The sequence below is a fragment of the Vulpes vulpes genome, chromosome 16 (genome assembly GCF_048418805.1).
Source record: "Vulpes vulpes isolate BD-2025 chromosome 16, VulVul3, whole genome shotgun sequence".
In the NCBI taxonomy this organism is placed as follows: domain Eukaryota; kingdom Metazoa; phylum Chordata; class Mammalia; order Carnivora; family Canidae; genus Vulpes; species Vulpes vulpes.
This window is the reverse complement of record NC_132795.1, coordinates 29699619-29717375: the sequence shown is the minus strand read 5'-3', so window position 1 is coordinate 29717375 and position 17757 is coordinate 29699619. Positions and strand designations below refer to the sequence as shown.

At 35.9% G+C, this 17757-nt stretch overlaps 1 protein-coding gene across 2 annotated transcripts in view; it reads left to right on the top strand.

Moving 5' to 3' along the window:
• Nucleotides 1-11907, top strand: part of NAB1 (NGFI-A binding protein 1) — a 45574-nt gene extending 33667 nt beyond the window's left edge. Inside the window, exons 5-8 of one of the 2 annotated variants that reach the window (XM_072742187.1) lie at nt 3485-3574; nt 5194-5353; nt 7277-7390; nt 9399-11907. In XM_072742187.1, coding sequence (XP_072598288.1) covers nt 3485-3574; nt 5194-5353; nt 7277-7390; nt 9399-9487 — 453 coding nt within the window. In that variant the 3' untranslated portion in view covers nt 9488-11907. Of the gene's footprint in view, nt 1-3484; nt 3575-5190; nt 5354-7276; nt 7391-9398 lie in introns of both variants that reach the window. The other variant, XM_072742186.1, reaches the window with a different exon arrangement.
• Nucleotides 11908-17757: the final 5850 nt, after the last annotated feature.

The window sequence follows — 17757 nt, the reverse complement described above, 5'->3', positions numbered from 1 at the left end:
TTCTTATACCGTGTAAGTAATCTCTAAGATGTCTATACTATGTAACTATCCCTAACGTTTATCTTATTCCCCCTGTATCATAGAGATGCAGCAAGTCACTCATAGCATGCTATTTTACTGTGATTAAATCTGGTAGCATTTTGCAGAAGGGGAGATGGGTGGGGGAATGGGGTAACTGGGGGACCGGCAGTGAGGAGGCACTTGATGGGATGAGCACTGGGTGTTATGATATACGTTGGCAAATTGAATTTAAATTTTAAAAAGTAAAAAAATAAAAATCTGGTAGCATTTAAGGGGAACTTAATAAATATCAGTAGCAAACATCTATGGGGTAATATCTATGTGCCAGTCTTTGTGCTAAGTGTTCTTCATGAATTTTTTGGTTTCTTAAAATGGTTCTAAAGTTAGCTGAGTAGACACAAAAAGATGAAATAGTCTTTCTAGTATCAAAGTAAGTAGTAGAATTGAGTTTTGAACTCACTGTAAATCTAAATCAGTTCAGCTTATGAAAATCAGAGCTGTAAAGGATGTGATGTGCCTCTGTTTATGGCTGTGAATTTCATAAATGTGGTTACTCTGTGATTTTATACTTTGAGCAGAGGCTTCGAAGCCAGTGTCTGTAGCTGTAAAATGAAAGGAATCTAGGGCTGTGGTAGACATTAAATGAGATAGTATGTGTAAAATACAGAAACATAGTTGGAACGGGTGGTGTGGGGTAGTCACCTGGAAAGTGATAGCTTCTCTTGTTTTCCAGATCTTCTCCTAGCTTCCCTCATTGAATTTCCCTTGTTGAACAACCCCAACAGATAGGTGCTCTTAACGCAAAAGAGAGATTGCTAAAGAGAAAGTTAGATTTGTAGGTCTAAATAAGTTCTTAGAGAAAAATGGAATGACGAAACAAGTGTACTTTTGACTTGGATTTAGATTGTATCCACTTGTATAAAGTTCATTCTAGCTCAGTCAATGATTATATTCCATACATTCCTCTGAGCCCAGAGTCCTTGGTTTTTGTGGGGTCCTGGAAAAGCAACTATTTTCATTACTTTAAAAATGCTGATTGTCTGTTGACCCACCATGGAGCTCTCTGAACTATCTCAAGATGTCAAATTTACTTGCCCTTGACTCTATTTCATTGCATGTCTTTGAATTTAAAAACGGCAAATTATTAAGAAATGAATTTTTTAGATGAAATCTTTGAAAACACGAGATCTACAGTGGAGAAATAAGACCCTGATGGAGAAAAACTTTTGAATCAGTATCTCTTATTTCAAATAAGATAAGATACTTTGTTATTATTACATCTCTTTCTGCTATGTTACTATAAGAATTTTGGTTTTTAATGATTTACTTTTTGCTACAAATAATTAGCTCATGAAACTAAGGGTGAAATATTTTGGAGATCAATGACCATTTCGGTGAGGAGTTCTTTAGTAGCTTTTAGTAAAGTTACTAAAACCATGCTGTTGTGATGTTTGTAGATATAAATTCACGTGGAGCAATAAATGAGAAAAAAAAGCTAGAAAAAAGTAGGTGGATTGGCACACTATAGTAGCTTTTTTTTCCTCAAGTATACAGCGAAAATCATTTAAGTTGATGTATTGTCCAGGGGGAGAGTGCCCCCAAGTTAGTTCTGTTTAATAGAAGTTCTGTTTCGTATGTATTGATACACTTACTTAGCAGTGATTACATGCTAAAGGCAATGTCTCATCTGCTCCTCACAACAACCCTAACAGATAGGTGATCTTATCTGTATTTCTTTTAAAGATTTTATTAATTTGTTTATGAGAGAGAAAGAGAGAGCAAGTGCACGCACAAGTAGCAGAGAGAGGGAGAGAGCCAATGCAGGGCTCCATCCCAGGACCCTGGGATCATAACCTGAGCTGAAGGCAGATGCTTAACTGACTGAGCCACCCAAGTGTCCGTCTCTATTTTTTATATGATAGAAACTAAGGTTCTGGAAGGTGGAGTTAATACTCCAGTGTTACATCACGAATAAGTGATAGAATTGGAACATGGAAAGCAGATCTTCTTCCCTTTTTTTTTTTTTTTAAGATTTATTTATTTTAGAAAGAGTGTATGTGTGAGCAAAGGGGTGCAGAGTGGACAGGGGGAGGGAGGGAAAGAATCCTGAAGCAGATTCCCCACTGAGCAGGGAGCCTGACATAGGGCCTCATCCCAGGACCTTGAATTTGTTACCTGAGCTGAAATCAGGAGTCAGCTTCTTAACCAACTGTGCCAACCCAGGCGCCCTGAGTGCAGGTCATTCTGATTCAGTCCCCATTGCCTGTCGATGAAATGCTGAAGGAGAAATGACAAATCAGCAGAATTCTTTAGAAATTCAGGTTGGGATTCTTGGGTAGCGCTTTGAAGAAAATTTTCATTGGTTCTTTATCCCATTATATAAAACAGAATAAATTTCTGATGGGTGGTTAGAGAGTTAAATTTAAAAAACAAAGCAAACAATGAAATAAAGCTTTAGAAAAATTAGAGGGGAGGATCCCTGGGTGGCTCAGCAGTTTGGCGCCTGCCTTTGGCCCAGGGCGTGATCCTGGAGTTGGAGTCCCGGGATCGAGTCCCACGTCGACTCCCACGTCGGGCTCCCTGCATGGAGCCTGCTTCTCCCTCTGCCTGTGTCTCTGCCTCTCTCTCTCTCTCTCTATCATAAATAAATAAATAAATAAATAAATAAATAAATAAATAAATAAATAAATAATCAATCTTTAAAAAAAAGAAAGAAAAATTAGAGGGTAGGTTTGAGTATCAAATCTCTAAAGCAGGATACCTTTTTGAAGCTTATAATGATAGAAGAATTTATAAAATATATATAACTACAGTATATAAAGTTTTTAAAAATTTTGAATCTCATTACAAAAATATGAATTGGCAAAAATGAAGAAAACAACACCACCCAGTCCTGGCAAGAAAAACTTAGGGTTTGATTAACTAGTAAAGGCCCTTGGGGGAAGTAGTGAATGAAAAATGTTCATAAAAATGTTCATCCCTCTGCAGTAATTGAACTTCTAGGAATCGACTGTATTGGGTAGTCTAAGCTATGGAAAATGCTATTTCTATGAAAATATTTTTGGAGTGTTTTTCAGTCTAAGAATAAGAAAAAGAATCTAAACAATCTGATTGAATATTGTGCTTATTACTAATTGAACCACTAGGTGAAATGCTATATGAAATGTTATATATAACCATTATTATTCACAAATGCTTGTGAAGTCTGTATTCCAGTGATGTATAAGTCTTACTATCTTTCTCATTTGTATTATTGTGAGGTTACAGCTGTAGAAATAGGGTAATTGTAGATAAAAGACTGAAAAGAAGTATTGTACATTAAAATCTTAATCATGAAAAAAAAATCTTAATCATGATTACTCGGGTAGTAGGATTAACGTGGTTTTCTTTGCCCTGTTTTCTGAGTTGTTGATATTTTATTTACAAACTCTAAGTAAAAAAGGACTTATTCTTTGACCCATAGGATGGATTTCCAGATTTTCAGGACTCTATGCAAACACTCTTCCAGCAAGCTAAAGCTAAGAGTGAAGAACTTGCTGCTCTTGGTTCACAGGTAATGTAAACCACCAGTTAACATTCCATATTATTTATCTGTAGATTGAAAAATAAATGCTTCAGCTAGAGTCCATTTTAAGCATCCAAGGACTGAATTTGTGTTGTTTTTGAAATGTCATTTGATCCACAGCTGTATCAACAAGATAGCAATAATAACGTAATGAGTAAAATCTGATACAGTGATACTTATTCTTTGTAGTTTTATAGGAAGAAAGACAGATTCTCTACTTAAGAAAACTTAAAAGAAGCGATTTGCTACCAGGAAAATAGCCATGTTGACTATGGCTGTGTGTAATACAACTCTGGATACAGTAGTACTAGTTCTCAATAAAACATTAATCATCAACATTGTAGCTATGGCTAAATCATTTTGATTCATGTATGAGAAAAAATAGTTACGTTTAATAGGTAGCTTCAGGCGCTTTTGCTATTATTTAATTGTCCTGTGCCGAAATTAACATTTAAAAAAGTCATTTCTGCAAATGCCACCTTTTAGAAAGCACCATAGGTTTTATGCCTGTGGATCTTCCAGCTAGTAATCACTAGCTGGCTCTTGGCCAACTCAGTAGTGCCAAGTTTTGTTTTTTCTTCTGAAGACAATGAAAAACACATTTCCTCCTTGGAAATCTTGCTGAAATTTTATCAATTAATTAGTAATAAGTTCAAATGAATTGAAGTTACAAGCTCCTTTTGATCTGGTTTATGTGCATTCAGAAAAATAGTATAAGATTTTATCCTCTTCTGTGAATTAATACTTTTCATTTATTGTTTTTTTTCTATTGTGAATCGAGATTTTTTTGTAACTAATTTTATATAGCTACTTCCTTATACTATTCTTTTATGTAGCATGGCAGTGATTCATATCTGCATTTTGACTATTAACGTCCTTGGCAAAATAACACAAATGCACTGCTTTGAACATCATATAAAAGTAATTTAAAGCAATACATAAAGAAAGAACTTATAAAACACATGCAAAGATGAATTTCTATTTACTTGTGTATTTTAAGCGTGTCTTTTTATGATTGGTTGGGAAATACTGCAGTTTCATTCCATGATGAAGGGGAAGAGTCTTGTTGGCACTGGTGTTTTTCCTGCATAATTTGCATTGTTTAATTTTGGTGGGAGGTGTGTTTGTCTTGTTCTTCTAGACAGCCATTTTACACCTTTCCTCCCCCAACATACTGTCATCATATCAGAGTAGATATAGTGCCAAATCCTAAAATAAAAATGCCAAGATCTCACCCTGTGTGTTAGAAGCAGTTTATAGCAGATGTTGCTGTTGCTTTGAGGTTCCTTTTTTAAAAAAATATTTTAAAGGACTCAGTACTTGGGGAAACAAAGCTAAGGTTATTTTGCCTTTGAGCTGAAATGGAATTCTCTTTAAAGGATGTGCAGGAAGATTTTTTTTCTTTTGCACAGACTCCAACATTTTATGTTTTAACATGATAGAGACATCTAAGCATATTTATGGAACGTGTATACCACATGAAGTGTGAACTAATTTAATGAATACTAAATATATTTGCCTGGAGTCTGAAATAGGCATCTTTAAACCATTAAAAAAATGTAGAATGTTTTAGTTACTGATTTTATTTTTGCTTTACTTACTAGCAGCCTGAAAAGGTGATGGCAAAGCAGATGGAGTTCCTTTGCACCCCAGCTGGCTATGAGAGACTGCAGCATGCTGAGAGAAGACTCTCTGCAGGACTTTACAGGCAAACCTCAGAAGAGCACAGCCCTAATGGCGTGACTTCTGATAATTCTGATGGACAAGGTATATCTTAGAGTGACCTACATTTTGAGAGCCAGTTACTATGTGCACTTTAAAGAGAAACAAAAGTTAGCTTATTTTTAAATACTGATATTTTATAGATTGTTATACATTCTTTATAAAAATTAGTTTTTAAATTGTCTTTTTCAAAAGAAAAATTTGATCCTGCAGATTTAATTATCAGAGTTTGGTTTATATGTTTGTGTTTTACCTCAACCCTAAATTAGCTGACATACACAGTTGACACTTAATTTTGTAAAGGGTGAGTGGGAATGGAACGTGTAAACAGTGTAGATCCTTCTCCCCAAAGAAACTGATTCCATGGGCGACATTTATCATTTTTTAAAAGATCACAATTTCATATTTTCTTAGACTTCACAAACAAATTTTTCTATGATGTTTATAATATTTGGTTCCTAAGAGAGTACAGTAAGTACTTCTGAAGTACTATGACAAGAATACAGAGATTTGTAGAGATATTATAAGAATGGAAGAGACTTAAAGAAATTTTATGTGCTTTCAGGCTTTAGACTGGCCTACATTCCCTATGAAAATATTTTATGTGGGACATTGGAAATTGTTCTCTTGAATTCTTAAGTTTAGGAAGCTGTGATTGATGAATATTTTCATCATTTAAAAAAAACTATATTCATTTTTTTTATATTCACACATGAAGAAAATCTCAAATCATCATTTACTCATAGTATCTCTTGTGTGCCAGGTGCTCTTCTAGGCACCAAAGATGCATCAGTGGCTTGGAGCTTACACCCTAATGGAGGAAAATGTACAATATCTAATATAGAAGTATATCCTCTAGTTCCAAGTAATGATACGTGTTTGAAAAAAAAATGTTGTTGTTTTACATATTATTATTATTATTATTATTATTTAAGATTTTATTTATTTATTCATGAGACACACAGAGAGAGCCAGAGACACAGGCAGAGGGAGAAGCAGGCTCCATGTGGGGAGCCCAGCCCGATGTGGGACTCGATCCCAGGACTCCAGGATCATGCCCTGGGCCGAGGGCAGATATTCAACCGCTGAGCCACCCAGGCATCCCGATGTTTTACATATTATTTTTATACTTTTCTAGAGAGTGGCTGCCATTGTCAAAAAAAAAAAAGATTTCTCTCTTAAGTGAGAACACCATCTTAACAAGCATTCTCTAAGTGTTGGATAAAATATGTCAGCAGATCAGAGTGCTGGAGGAGAAGAGCATTCTTCCTTTTTAAAAATATTACAGAAACTGTTTACTTGAGCTCTTGTTTAACTTCTCTAGTCATCCTTAACGGTTATGACTTAAAAGAGTTAAGAAGCAAAACCAAAATTAAAGATTGGATGACTTTAATTCGTGAAACCAGGATAATGCAGTTTGGGGTGGCAGTCAGCTGAGTATGTAGATGTAGGTTCATGAGAGAGATGATTTGGCGTGTAAAACATTTTTACCATATCTGTGCTAATTCTGTTTTAATGGATTTGCTATAGGTTTTGTTCTTGCTGTTTAAGAATAGGCAATTGTTTGAAGCCATCTCTGTCTTTGATATTTGTTATTATGTGGTTAATGCCATGTCTTGGTAAAATGATTGCACTGGTAAGAGAATGCCTTACAGAGGGGATGAGGATGTTACCATATGCCAGAATTGGGAGTACTTACTGGAAATCTGTCTTTAGTTTACGTATCCCTCTTAAAAAATGTCCTGATAGAATTGTAAAACCTTGGAACTAGCATGAATTGCCATTTCCCTTCTCAATTATTATTTAAAATATTCCTCTAGCTATTATTTAAATTCTTCGGTACCTGTTGCCTTTCCTTACTCCTTCCCTAAGGAGTGTTTAGGAAATTTGTGAAAACATATTTTTAAGAAAAACCAATAGTGTGTTTTTAATATTATTCATATTAGGTTTTTTCTTCCTTTTCATTAGGAGAAAGACCTTTGAATCTCCGAATGCCTAATTTACAGAACAGACAACCGCATCATTTTGTGGTGGATGGAGAGCTGAGTAGACTTTACTCCAGTGAGGCAAAGTCCCAGTCAGGTAAGAATATGGGATGTGATGAGAGACAATAACACTTGAATAAAACATCTTTAAATTCTACTTTCCAATCTTCCACATCTCCACCACCCCCCTGTGACCCCTCCCCCCAGCCAAAAAAAAGTCATTACTAACAATGCTACTAGTCAGTTTTTCTCCCCTTGGAAATAAGATTGCCCTAATAATAGCCAGTCTTTTTTAGAACATAGTATTCCAAAGATTTGACAGGGGAAAACTCATAAAGGTTGATACAGTTTTGATTATCTATTACACAAATGGTGACTTTTATACAGGTTTCTAAAAATTAATTAATTAATTAATTAATTCATTTATTTATTTATTCATGAGAGACAGAGAGAGAGGCAGAGGCACAGGCAGAGGGAGAAGCAGGCTCCTTGCCAGGAGCCCGACGTGGGACTCGATCCTGGGTCTCCAGGTTCACAGCCTGGGCTGAAGGCAGCGCTAAACCACTGAGCCACCCGGGCTGCCCTTATATAGAATTTTATTTATTTATTTATTTATTTATTTTTAATTTAATTTCAGAATTTTAAACCAAATAATCCATGGCTGATTTGAGTTATGCTGTTGCCTTTTTTCCAGCCTTTCATACTGTGAAATTGATGGATTATGTGTTTGCTCTCCCACTAAGAAACCTTGTATACCAAAATCTAAACTTTTCTTGCAGATGCATGTCGGGGATGATATTTATATTTCAGAAGTAAACTGAACTCCATAAAAGGATAAGCTCTTCTTTATTATAGTTAGATGTCTGCCTATTTTTCCCCAAGAGAAAGTGAGTTAGACACTAAGTAGTAGAAACCAGCACCATTTGAAAGTATCTAGTATCATTCCGTCTTTGAGTTAAAGTGAGTAACTTTAGGAGTCACTTGAAGTCTGTTGCTTCGTCTGTAAAACAGACATAATTTCTCCTGCATAGAGTAGTTATAAGCATTGAACAGGGTAGCATATATGAATTTCCTGGCTGATAGGAATTCAGTAAATTGTAGCTACTTTTTTTTATACTCTTGCTAAATTTAAAATCCACTTTTGCATAGAGTGAGTAAATTCATAAATTGAACTGATTTCAGATAAGGCTTTAGTTTTGGTTACACTTCTAGAATCCTTTTCAAAGTGTGTTTTGTGTATAGGTATCTGTCTTCCAGTATTTCCATAGAAACTACATTTTGTTGTCATTCTGTAGTGTTTTCGTGAGGTTGAGAAAACTATATACACATAACTCCAAGGAATGATTCCTTATGAAAGTAGTCTTATCCCTGTTTCTCCCACCCTAATGTATCATGGATAGAACTTTTAAACACAGTTCCATGTTTAAATATGGAAGATGAAAAAAAAATATGGAAGATGTTTTTTTATTTTTTTAAGATTTATTCATGAAAGACAGAGAAGCAGAGACATAGGCAGAGGGAGAAGCAGGCTCCCTTCAGGGAGCCTGATGGGGGACTTGATCCCAGGACTCCAGGATCACGCCCTGCGCTCAACCACTGAGCCACCCAGGCGTCCCAGAAGATGTTTTCTGTCTCATTTTTTCATTGATAGTAATTAAATATTTTAGCTAGTAACTTTGTTGTATATGCATGACCAGTTTTAGTTTACATGGTTTTTTTATAATGTTGAACTAAGCATTAAATAAAAATATGGTCTATGTGCTAAGTGGTTTTTTGTGTCTTTCAGAATTTGACTCTCATGCCACCTTATATAGGTACTATCCCCCATTTTATAGATGAAGAAAGATACTAAGGCCTAGAGAGGTGTGTAAGTTGCCTAGAGATGTATATAGCTACTAATTGGCAGAGATGGAATTTAAATCCAGAATCCAAGCTCTTAACTGCAACTCTATAAACATAAAATTTTTGTATGGAATCGCAGAATTATGAATAGTTGATACTGTTTGCTATGGAGTTTAGGGGTTTGTTTCATAAGTTGGAATTTGTTTTTTTGTGATCCATTGATTTAAAGTATCTGCACTCTTTGTGTTTCCATTTTTATGCAGAGAGTCTTGGGATTTTAAAAGACTACCCTCACTCAGCTTTTACTTTAGAAAAGAAAGTCATCAAAACAGAGCCTGAAGATTCAAGATAGCTGTGATTCTCCCACTCTTCTCTGGAAATGGCATTCGATTTAAGGATAATGCTCCATCATAGACATAAGCCTTAATAACCAACGTTGCCTCATTCAGCTCAAACAGATTCATAGCCAAAGCATAAGGACTGATACGGTAGTCTGCGGAAACCAGGAAGACAAAACAACAGCCACAAAAGAGAAAATTGAGAGAATGTTGCAGTCTGTAACAGAAATATTGATCCATTCACATTCCTGTGTAAGTCGTTTTATGTAGAAAAGCTTACAAATTAATATTGTAAGCATTCATTATTTAAGAATGTACAATGTATTTGTCTAATTTATAGAAGTAAAATCTAGATGTGGAGGCCTTTTGGTCCAATAAATGTGGAAACAGTTTATTTTACTTGAAATTTCACTGTCTACTTTTAAGTGTGTTTAGCATAAATATTATTATATGTTAGTTTAGAATCTTTGCAGTCATAAAGAAAGCTTAAGTGATGTAGTTATTGGCAGGATTGCAGTGACTTTGGAAAAATGGAAAGCAAATGCTCAATTTAAACCAAGGAAAATATTGTGGATTTAATATTTGATAAAACTGATTTTGTTTAACGGGAAATGTGTCATTTTTAGTCGTAAAATGTCACTTTTGCTGGTTTAGTCAGGCACATTTATGCAATTAATAAATACTAAAGTAAAGTTAAAAAGATGAGCAATAGAGTAGAAATCTCTTTTACTTAGTTGACTCAGAATGCTTATATCATTATATCATAAAAATAGGAAGCTACTACTTGGACAGAGAACTTGAAACAACTGAACTGATGTGCAAAAGCCGTGACTTAAATATTGCTATTTAAGAAGGTGTTGAATGGATTAAGACATATGTAAGTTAACCCCAAATGTGAAAAGGATGGTGACTGTTAAAAAGGCTCTAATAATATAATAGACTGAGAACCATTTTTATAGGTTGAAATTCTTCTTTATGTCCTGGATGGAGTCAGAGAAAGTCGGGGCTCGCCCAGACCATACAGGTGTGGACAATCACTACCCCACATTTGTAGGCATAATTCTGAGGAGGTTTAGTTGACACCTGGATTCGTTATTTATTTCACAACCTTGTATGCCTTTCATATATGTGTATGCAGTTTTTTCTTAAGATCCATTTTAGCTTGAAAGTATGTTTTCATCCCTTCCCCCTATTTAATTAATAGGCTGTGTGCATATTTGGGGGTGTGTGTGTGACTAAATGTTAATAATATCCTTGCATACTTATGAGAATTACACATTGGAATCCATGATTTAAAAAAAAATACTATTTCTGCCAATTTACATTTTTTCTTTTGGTTTAAGAGAAGATATTTGATAGCTTACCTACTTCCTCCAGATTCATCTAAACCCAGGTATTGCTGAGAACAGCATACTGAACTGGAATATGTGGTTTTTTGGTTTTTAGTTCTGCTCTAGGTCATAACTGCGTAAAAAAAAATTATTAAGTCATAATCTGTTATACTGAAATTCATCAGCCACATGTTAGATGAAATGTCTGGACTGTAGTCTCTGATCACTGTCACATATATAATTGCTTTTTCATTTTGATTTGTAGACTAGCTTTACGATAGAAACACCAGTAAACAACTTTTATACTATTGAAAGGCTCTTTTTCCTACCTAAATGTTTTAATTGTACCATAGTGTTTTGCCCACTGAAGAAGCTTTTTATGGACCTTGCAACTTTGTTGCTAGCTTGAGGTTGATTATTGTGGTTGTATTGTTCACTGTGTGTATGAGTACAATTTAAATAGATTGTTCAGTTTTTAATATTAGCCATAGAACTGGTTAGTATCTCAGTAGTTTCATGAAACGTTTCCTGTATTCTAATCTATTTTGAGAAATTTTGTGGGTTTTTTTTAATTGTGTCTTACAGTTCAAGTTTGTAGATTTTAATAAGCAACAATTTTTAAAGATGCGGTAATCTTCCAGTTAATATTTATCTGCCTTTCATGGACCCACACACTGCATCTGCATCTTTAAATCCATAAATAAGTTTCCTTAAGTATCATACTTTCCTGGTCTTTCAAGCATAATGATAAGGGGGAAGCACAAGAAAAATTTCAGTAGAATACAGTTTTTATTTTGTAAACACTAATGTATTAAATTTGCTATACATTGAAGCAAATAATATATATTTTTATTTGAATTGTATATATGAATTGGATGTTATAACTAGTTGATTTTTTTCATTGTGTTAGAGGTATTTTCACTGAACAAGGTCAATTGGTTACCTCAGTATTACAGCCAATATAGTCCAAGGGACCATTTCTCCCCAAGTCTGTGTTGTACTTTATTATGTGAAGTCTGCGTTTCTGTGACTCTTAAATCTGTTGGTGAGGTGGGATGAGTGCACTTGCTTCCTGTGGCAATAAAGATTTTCTGTGCCTCACACATTTATGTGTATAGAACTTTCTGCAAAGCACTTTTCACAGTAAGTAATACTAGCCCCTCCCCCCCCCCCACTCCGCCTCCCCTTAATGGTTATTAGGGCTAGGCTTAGGTGTAAGGGGCCAGGCCCAGGACTTATGTCTGAAGTCAGGATGAAACATTATTATCAGCTACCTTCATTTCTAGAAAGTTATTTGGCAAACAGGTACTCTGTTGACTCTGGCCTTGTTGGGGGATACGGTTTGGTTTGGTTTGTGTCATTCTCACATGAGAGAGGTTCACAAAGACATTGTAAAAGTGACCCACCATATCTAACCAACTAAATTAATAAAAGGAGGAACGTTAGGATTTAACATTTATCGTATACTAATATTTTTAAAGGGTTAATGTGATTTGGCCTCAGTATTACCACTGATGAAAAGATACTGAACTCACCTAGGATAGAGATTAGCAGAAGCTTTGCAATGAAGGTGGTTTTGTTTTGTTTTGTTTTGTTTTGTTTTGTTTGAGAGAGTGAAGTCAGAGAGAGAGAGAGAAAACGCTGGGGAGAGGTGAGGGAGGGGCAGAGGGAGAAAATTTCAAGCAGGCCTCACCCCCAGTGTGGAGCCTGATGAGAGTTCAGGCTCGGCCTCACCACCTGAGATCACAACTCGAGCTGAAATCAACAGTTGAATGCTTTAACCCACCAAGCCACCCAAGCACCCCTGCAGTGAAGTTAATCGATGAGTTTAGTAGATGAACTGAGGGCTTCACTGGTCCCTACACTGTGCTAGACGGTGGGATGCAGGCGGGGACCACAGAGGAAGCAAGGCGTGATCCTTGTCCCTTGTGAATCCCATACCTAGTTGAATGGGAACTAATACCACTCAGATAAAATGCAGATCCCAATGTGTTACAGAGTTGGAATGAATAAGGAGCTGACATGTAAGTGTATCTTGTGTGTTTAGTAGGTATTTTACAGGTGAAAGACTACTTAGACAAAAAAAAAAGTTGTTTTTGATGCTGAATGCCAGTTAGATCTGCTTAGATCAGGATAAGAATTCTTTTTTGACAGTCCCATTGAACCTACAAAAGGCAGGGGGACATGTGCTTTTTCTTGCCCTTAATTAGTAAAACCACTTGAGTAAAAGCTTTAGGATTTGGTGATTATAAGGCTCCTCGCACCTACTGTACCTTTACAGTTACAGGTGGTGGTATTACAACCTACATAAGCATGCAAGGAATTTTCTCACATATAGTCTGTTCACTTGGTTACTCAAATGTTAAAGTATTACTGACACAGTTGACCTCTTTTGCTTGTATTCTTGTAACTTCACTTAATACTGACTGCACTGAGTCTTCAAAAGAAAATCAACCGACATACTAACCTGATGAAACTAGGAGGAGGTCTATCTTTTATAGGAAATGAATTTGGTTAGTCAACAGCTAAAGTTAGAATTGAGTAAATGTTTTGTTTGTAACAGGTTACAGCATATAACCATATATGGTAGCTGCTACTTAACTAAAAACCACCTTATGGTCCAGCTGTGTGCATGGGTGTTGTTTCATGGAATCTAAGCTTTATTCATTATTATCTGTGGGTGTCCTCATAAATGAGATTCTCACATGGGCCTCCAAAATTAATAAAAGAATGATCCAATGTCCAGAAATATATTTTTATTGTGAATGTTTAATCTTAAACCAGAAACCTTACCGTTAACTATTTCCTGATTGACTCTGTAAGATAATTCTTATTTTACATAGAATTGATCAAAAGCTAAATGCTAGAGCTAGGGTTTTTTTTTTTTTTCCTCAAAATAATATATTTATTCTCTAAGTTTTTATAATAAAAAATTTCAAACAAAAGTTTTTAAGAGAAGTACAATGAATAACCATATTCCTAACACTTAGATTTAATAATTATTAACAGTTTCTATATTTGCTTTACCTATTTATATATTTTTTTCTGAATCATTTTAAAATAAGCAGAAGACATCATGCAATCTTTACCCCCTATACATTTCACATGCTATCTTCTGAGAATACAGACATTGTCCTATATAATATCATATGTGTGCAGTTTGTATGTCATAGGTGGTGCAGCATTGATAGGTTAATACTGTGTATTTTTTCCATTTTATACATGTATTATAATTGGTTAAATTAGTTTCTTTAGATACTATAAACATCGGGTACGCTGGTAACTTTCATCTGAGATTTTTGTAGGGCCAGGGCTTTTCTTACTTTTTTGAGTAGGCAATGGTTAAAGCTTTAAAACCTCTGACTTTGTGTCTGCCGACCTGTGAAAATTAAAAAAAAGTAAATACCTTGAATGTCTTTTTATCTTTTGTATGCAGAAAAAGCTAATCAGAACTTTATTTTTTAATTTGAACTTGTCTTTCTCTAAGTTTAACAAATTTTAACAAACACTTTTAAGGGAACTATGAACAATGATAGGTTCTTTTTACAGAATTGGTTAACTAAGCTCCTTTATTTCTTTATTCTTTCATATTCTCCCTGTCTTTTAAAGGCCACAAGATTTTCAAGTATGAAAACAACACAACATCCTATTGAATTCTAGGTCTCCTGGTTGTATCTATTTGGTCACAATTTCCAAGGTTATTTTTCTGACAGCTAAATTACTTCCAACATATCACTCCAGTAATGTTAAAGGTTTAGTCTTTACAAGTTCATCTTCAATTAAAAGGAATTTTTATAGCAATTGGTTAAAACTCTCAAGGAACATCAGAAATGAATCAGATAAAATCCTAGTCTTGGGGTTTTTTCAACATAAATATGAAATGTTTAATTATGATCCTTTTTCTTTCTTTTTTTTTTTAAGATTTTATTTATTTATTCATAGAGATGCAGAGAGAGAGAGAGAGACAGAGACACAGGCAGAGGGAGAAGCAGGCTCCATGCAGGGAGCCCGACGTGGGGACCCGATCCAGGGTCTCCAGGATCATGCCCTGGGCTGCAGGCGGCGCTAAACCTCTGCACCACCGGGGCTGCCCTTATGATCCTTTTTCTATTTTATTTTTTTCCCCATGTTATTATCGCCTGGTTCCAGACACTTCAGTGAGAAATTTCCTCTATTTAATTATTTTACTTTATTGTGCAACTGCTGTCTATTTAAGTTTTCCAGTGCAACTTCTCCAAAACATTGACTTCTTCACAAACTTAGAGTTGAGTGCTGCCATCAAACATGTTGAAAATGCAGATGAAATAAATAGAACACTTGTTCGAGACAAGTTGGTAGTGCCACACAAGTGTTAACCTCAGCTGAGAATTTTCCTCATCAATTTATGAAAAGTGGCAAAGTTTGTGAGTGTCCTAGCAGTCCGAGCAATTTGGTAAACAGCCTAGTTTAGCTGTGGGTGAGCACCAATGATGGTGTAAGTTAGATTGTGCTTCATATTTACACATTCTGAAACTTTATGAGTCATCTTTGCATTAAAAGTTTGCACCTCATAAATTTGTGTTTAAAGTGCCATGTTCAACACCCACACAAAATCCTAAGCAAGCAGGACCATTCTTTTATAACTGTCACAGATACCCTCTGCTGACAGGTCACTTGGGCTCAAGTATGTAGGAAGATAATTAAGTAGTACATACGTAGGTGGAGTCTTACCGGTAACTGGCTCAGCAGAAGCATTTTAAAATTTTCTGAGACTACGTACCACGTACCACTTTCAACTGTGAACTGTTAAACCAGACACCTGTGGTCTAGTCCCATACCCTGCTACTGATTATCCTTCCCAGAAGACAGTGATTTCTTTGGTAGCACAGTGTTATACTGTAGGGCCATTCAGAGTATCCTCATTTTAGTTATGGGTTTGTTTGTTTTTTAAGATTTTATTTATTCATGAGAAACAGAGAGAAAGGCAGAGACACAGGCAGAGGGAGAAGCAGGCTCCCTGCAGGGAGCTTGACACAGGACTCGATCCCGGGACCCTGGGGTTACGCCGTGGGCCTCAGGCAGGTGCTCAACCACTGAGCCACCCAGGGATCCCCTAGTTAGGTTTTTTAGAACACACTCTTTCTGCCTTCAGGTTCCCAATGACATAATGTAAGGATGTTTTCCACCAAAAGTTAAAATGGACTAGGTTGTCCTTTTTCTTTCTGAAGTCAGCCAGTTTTTCTGTCGTCAGAATGTGTCCATATATTTATTGGGTGGATTTTTTTGTATGCATTGGCTCTCAGTGTGGACCACATACATCTTTGATTTTTTTTTTTTTTTTTGGATGAGAAGACAAGACAACTTGTATGATGAGAAAAATACCACAGATATAGGTAGGTACTTAACTCCAACTGTTAGTATTAAAAAGGCATTTTGCACTTATTTTAAAAATTAGCATTTCAAGGTGAGATAGATTTGAGGTTACCTAATTTCAACTATTAGTATTAAAAAAGCATTTTGCAGTTATTTTAAAAATTAGAATTTCAAGGTGAGATAGATTTGAGGTTACCTAATTTATTCTGAGAATAAAAAATTAATATGTTGTAATATTTAAAGGTGAGTAGAAAGATCTCATTTCCCAAGACCTTAAACAGGAGAAATAAATCACTTTCTCCTATGTCCCCTTATTAAAAAACAACTAGTTCTGCTTTGTAAAGCAAATGCTCTAAAACAGGCTTATTTAGCAGTTGTGTTACTGCCATGTATCAAATTTACCATTTCCCAGCATTGGACCAACTGCCCTACATTTAATCCTCTGCAAGTCCAGGAGGTTATTGTTGACCCATTTTGCAGATCACGCTGCTAGGAAGTAGTAACCTGGGCCAGTCTGTCTGATGGCAAAGTCCACATGTGCCCCCATCCTGCCACATTTCCTTTGAACCAAGTGGCTGGACTGTGCTGTTGTAAGCCTTTTGCTTTCTAACACAATAAACACTTTAAAATGCGGATGAAACTTCACTAAACACATAAACAACTAGGCTATGAGTATTGATCAGCTCTTTAGTTGTTAGTGGTGTTTAGATTCCAGCAGAAGCTTCCTAGACGTGAATATCAAGCCATTCTGAAGGCAGGCATTTAAGCAGAGAAGTAAAAGGACATTGCACTGCCTTGGGACAGGCCCAGATCTGGTAGTGGAAAAATCACATTCAGGTACCATTAGGAAATGTAAAGGACTAGAGCAAAGAATTCAAGCAAAATTTCTAGAGATGGAACATCTAGAAAAGAGGATGCCCATTAAATGAAATCTTTTGAAACTCATATGACATTCTCACTTAATTTGAAAAGTAACTAGAAGCTTTTCAGGAGGGTAGTTAAATAGTCCGAAAAAATGTTTGGAACACAAAAAGTAAAACAAATGGGATCCTTAAAAAATAAGGCCTTCCAAGGAGCCCCCAAGGGGGCTGATTCTGGCTCTGAGGTATGGAAGGAGTGACAGGTACTGTTGCAGGTGTCTGACACTCAGGTGGCCAAAGTGAGCAATGAGAATAAGGACCGAAGTGAACAAGAACGAAGGCCGCCCAGTCACGCAATAATTCATTCCTAGCAAACATTTGTTAAGCCATGTGCCTACAAATAACCAGGCACAATGTTAGGAGCTAGGAACACAAAGATCTTAAGACATTGTCCCTGCCTTTGAGGGGCACTTACTATCCAGGAGAGCAAGATAGCGATCGAGACCATTGATTATAAAGTGGCAGGACCTGTTAACAGACCAAACTAAATGTCTGGCTCCTGCTAAAGGAACTTACTGACCAAGTAGATGAAAAATATCCATGACCCTGGGAAAAGAAGGGAATAGTAGTGTCACTTTTCCAAAAAAGAATTTAGGAAAGAGTTTGGTGTTCGATGGCATTTTCTTCCACACGCGTTCTGTTTTGGAATTGTTGATATATGTGAGTAGGACTGCCATGCAA